General features: G+C 51.3%; 1 protein-coding gene across 6 annotated transcripts in view; it reads left to right on the top strand.

Annotated features, from left to right (window-relative positions):
* The first annotated feature begins 243 nt into the window (after positions 1-243).
* RBAK (RB associated KRAB zinc finger) overlaps positions 244-4,561 on the top strand; it is a 24,843-nt gene continuing 20,525 nt past the window's right edge. For 3 of the 6 annotated variants that reach the window (XM_017865324.1, XM_017865323.1, XM_017865322.1), the window contains exons 1-2: positions 244-581; positions 2,438-2,496. In XM_017865324.1, coding sequence (XP_017720813.1) covers positions 2,482-2,496 — 15 coding nt within the window. In that variant the 5' untranslated portion in view covers positions 244-581; positions 2,438-2,481. The remainder of the gene's footprint in view (positions 582-2,437; positions 2,497-4,561) is intronic. The other 3 variants (XM_017865326.1, XM_017865325.1, XM_017865327.1) reach the window with 3 other exon arrangements.

The raw sequence follows: 4,561 nt of genomic DNA, 5'->3' as shown, positions 1-4,561 counted from the left end.
CAGCGGCGGCCCTGGGAGGCGGACTTCCGATGCAGTGCTGCGCGTGTGCACCTCTCCATGTGTGCGTGTTCGCGCATGCGCGCCGCTGCCGCCGCCGCCGCCGCCGCCGCCGCACTGCCCTCGCTTCCTGTGCGTCCTCAGGTCACAGCTTGCTTTGGTTCCCAGGCTTTGGCCTCCAGTGGACGGGAATCGCGGAGCTTGCGGGGCTGGACGCTGACCACCAGGGCCAGCACCTAGGCGGGCGCGGAGCTGTGCGGGCCAGGGTTCGCGCCTGCCGGGTGGAGGCTCGAGTGGGGACCCCGGTGGCGGAGGCGAAGGGGCGGCGGGACCCGGGCCTGGCCCGTTTGTGTCCTTGGCGGCCTGGCTCAGGCCGCTGCTGTACGGTGAGCCCCAGGGAGGCGGATCTGGGCCGCGGGAAGGACACTCGCTTGGATTTGCCCCGTAGGCCCGGCCGGGGCCCCTCGGGAGCAGAACAGCCTTGGTGAGGTGGAAAGGAGGGGACCTCGCGAGCAGACGCGCGACAGCAGGCCCGTCCCGGCCTCTCGGGAGCCCTGGGGCAGAGGCTGCGGAGCCCCAGGCGGGTAGGTCTTGGGTTTTCGGGCCTGGAGCGAGAAGGGCCTGGGTGAAGTCACCGTGTGTTGGGGACCGTAGAGTGTGGGGCAGGGGGAGGGTCCCGATCGCTTGCAGGAGAGACGTGTGTTTCGGTTTGAGGGCAGGGTCCGGCTGCAGCGAACAGGCGCTGCATAGGAAGATCTGGGAGGACGAGGTTTACGGGACGTGGAGGGTGTCCCCAGCCTCAGCTGCGGACGTCGTCTCCACTCCCCACTAACCCCTAACAGCCCTTCCTCCTCCTCTCTGTGCCCCAGATTTCGACCGTCTCTAAACGTCTGTCAGCACCTCTGTTCTCTCATTTAAGTGTCTGCTGATTCCCGCTTAGATCTGCCCTGGAAAATCGTAGTAATGCAGGAACAGTCTGCAGGGATTCTCTCTTGCTGCCTCAGTTGCTAGGGGAAGAGACTGGGCCTTAGGTGGACGACTTGACCAGGTCACCAGCTTTGTGGGTAGAGGTGCTCATAGTAGAACTCAGGAGTCTTATCTCCCAGGCCAGTGTTCTTTCTCCCGTATCCTAGTTTTCTTAATAGACGATTATTAGGTGCAGCAATAACCAAATTCAGTTAGATAATTTAGAAACAAAACCATATTTTATACACGTTCATTTCTGAGGGCTCACATACTCAATTCCTATGGCTTTTTTGATTTTAAGCAGTTTAAAGAGGCAATAAGGAAATGCGGGCGGATGCAGTGGCTCACACCTGTAATCCCAGCACTTTGCGGGGCTAGGGCAAGAGTATCCCTTGAGACCAGGATTTAGAGACCAGCCTAGGCAACATAGGGAGACCCTGACTCTACAAAACATACAAAAGTAGCCACACATGCTGGGATGCACCTGTGGTCCCAACTACTCAGGAGGCTGACGTGGGAGGATCGATGGAGCCCAGGAGGTCGAGGCTGCAGTGAGCTGTGAATGTAACACTGCACTCCAGCCTGGGTAGTAGATTGAGACCCTGTCTCAACAAACCACAAAAAACACAAGCCGTATGATAGGATTTTTTTTTTCTTTTTGTACGTTGTATTTGATGATGGTAGATTGTTTGTAAAAGGAGTCATGTTACCCATGAGAGTGTGTGTGTGTGTGTGTGTGTGTGTGTGTGTGTGTGTTGAGACAGTGTCTCTCACCCAGTCTCGGGTGCAGCAGCGTGGTCTCGGCTCACTGCAACCTCTACCTCCCAGGTTCAAAGGATTCTTGTGCCTCAGCCTCCTGAGGGACTACAGGCATGTGACACTATGCCTGGCTAATTATTTTGTTATTTTTAAGTAGAGAGGGGGTTTCACCATGCTGGCCGAGGCAGGTGGATCACTTGAGGCCAGAATTCGAGACCAGCCTGGCCAACATGGCGAAACCCTGTATCACTCTTTTTTTTTTTTTTTTTTTTGAGACGAAGTCTTGCTCTGTCACCCAGGCTGGAGTGCAGTGGCCGGATCTCAGCTCACTGCAAGCTCCGCCCCCTGAGTTCACGCCATTCTCCTGCCTCAGCCTCCCGAGTAGTTGGGACTATTTAAGTCGCCCGCCACCTCGCCCGGCTAGTTTTTTGTATTTTTTAGTAGAGACGGGGTTTCACCATGTTAGCCAGGATAGTCTCGATCTCCTGACCTTGTGATCCGCCCGTCTCGGCCTCCCAATGTGCTGGGATTACAGGCTTGAGCCACCGCGCCCGGCCACCTGTATCACTCTTTTAGGCCCTTCTGAGTGTTTGCAGGCTGAGTGTTCACAGGGTGTCAGCCTATTGAGCTTTCTTTTGTGGTTCTTACGCAGGAGATTCCTGCCTTTGCAAGCCAGAGCACTTATGACTTCAATGACCTGCTTCTCCCCGTCTAGGTCTACCAGCCACAGTCTCTGCACGTTTCCAAGAGCAGCAGAAAATGAACACATTGCAGGTGAGTTTTCCTGCTTATGTATATGTTCCACTACTTTATTTTATGATGCATTTTCAGAGGTTTGTAAGAATTCATACTTCTTTTTTTTCTTTTTTTTGAGATAGGGTCTTGCTCTGTTGCCCAGGCTGCAGTGCAGTGGCATGACCTCGCTTCACTGCAACCTCCACCTCCTGGGTTCAAGCGATTCTCCTGCCTCAGCCTCCCAAGTAGCTGGGATTACAGGTGTGCGCCACCATGCCCAGCTAATTTTTTGTATTTTTAGAAGAAACAGGGTTTCATCATGTTGGCCAGGCTGGTCTCAAACTCCTGACCTCAGGTGACCCCGCCTCAGCCTTCCTAAGTGCTGGGATTACAGGCATGAGCCACTGCGCCCAGCCAGGATTCATACTTTAAAATGGGAATGTGGAACTAGACATTACCCTGTAAACTGTAGTGAGTGTGGCAGATCAGCACCAAAAGTGATTTGTGAAGCTTGTATGTATGGTAGTATATTTTAAGACTGTTGAAATTGAGCCGCACCCAGGGCTGATATTCTTTGCAGTCATCACAAAAGGAAAATGCCGTTTGTATTAGTCCATTCTCACACTGCTATAGAGAAATAACCGAGACTGGGTAATTTATAAAGAGAAGAGGTTGAATTGCCTCCCGCCTGCAGGCTCTGTCATAGGAAGTGTGGCTGGGGAGGCCTCAGGAAAGTTACCGTCATGGTGGAAGGCGAAGGGAAAGCGGGTACATCTGCCATCACCAGAGCAGGAGGAAGAGGGAGGGGGAGGCGCTACACACTTTTAAACAACCACGTGTTGTGATAACTCACTCAGTTTCAGGAGAACAGCACCAAGAGGGAAATTGCCCCCATGATCCAGTCACCTCCCACCAGGCCCCACCTCCAACAATGGGGAATACAATTGAACATGAGATTTGGGCGGCGACACAAACCAAAACCATATCACCATCCGTGACATCGTTTGCATTGTCACCCTCCATGACATCGTTTGCATTGATTATAAGGAGAAACCAATTTTGTTACTTGTGGATTTAAAAGATTTTCTAGGACTTGGAAAAATTTCTTCATTCAAGTTGATATAATTATGGATAGTTTTCCTGATAACAACCATTACATTACCGTAACTTAGCTTATTCTTGGTGCTTATGTAAGCAGAGGGCCTGCTGCCCAAGGAGAACTTGATGCATATCATTTTTCCAGGGACGGAAATTCTGTGGTCCAAGTAGACAGAATTCTGTTTTTACTGTTGAGTCCTAGATCATGGGGGAATGAATGACGTGATCATCCTTCAAATACTTGTTCTTCTTTCTGTTTGGGTTGCACAGCAAGCAATACAGTTACTCTCTTGTGAAGATTTCCTATTTCTGTTTCTCATTTCAGTTCTCAGCGTTTTAGTTTTGTCCTTTTCACGTTGCTGAGTCAGCCAGTAAACATTACTGGTGATTTAATTGCAGTCAAATCCAGCGGGCATTTCCTAGCCCTGCCTCATAGGACCCTTTGTCTGCCTTTGACATCTGTTACTTCCAAACTGATATTTTCTCCATGGAGTCTCTCTTTTCTTGGCTTTTGAAGAGATTTGTCTGTAAGTATTTCTGTTTGTCTTTAAATGATGAAGTCTGTTTTGTTTTGTTTGTTTTTTTCTTTTTTCCTTTTTTTCTTTTTTTTTTGAGACAGAGTCTCGCTCTGTTGCCCAGGCTGGAGTGCAATGGCGTGATCTCGGCCCACTGCAAGCTCCGCCTCCTGGGTTCACGCCATTCTCCTGCCTCAGCCTCCTGAGTAGCTGGGACTACAAGCACCCACCACCGTGCCTGGCTAATTTTTTGTATTTTTAATAGAGACGGGGTTTCATTCTCCTGACCTCGTGATCTGCCCGCCTCTGCCTCCCAAAGTGCTGGGATTACAGGCATGAGCCACTGTGCCCGGCCTTCTTTTTTTCTTTTTTTGAGGTAGGGTCTTGCTCTATCACCCAGGCTGGAGTGTAGAGACGTTCTCACAACTCACTGCAGCCTCAATCTCCTGGGCTGATACAATCCTCCTGCCTCAGCCTCCCACGTAGCTGGG

Source organism: Rhinopithecus bieti, unplaced genomic scaffold (assembly GCF_001698545.2).
Source record: "Rhinopithecus bieti isolate Rb0 unplaced genomic scaffold, ASM169854v2 scaffold_82902, whole genome shotgun sequence".
NCBI classification, from domain to species: Eukaryota; Metazoa; Chordata; class Mammalia; order Primates; family Cercopithecidae; genus Rhinopithecus; species Rhinopithecus bieti.
Note: the sequence above shows the minus strand (reverse complement) of the source record. Positions and strands in the feature narration are given on the sequence as shown.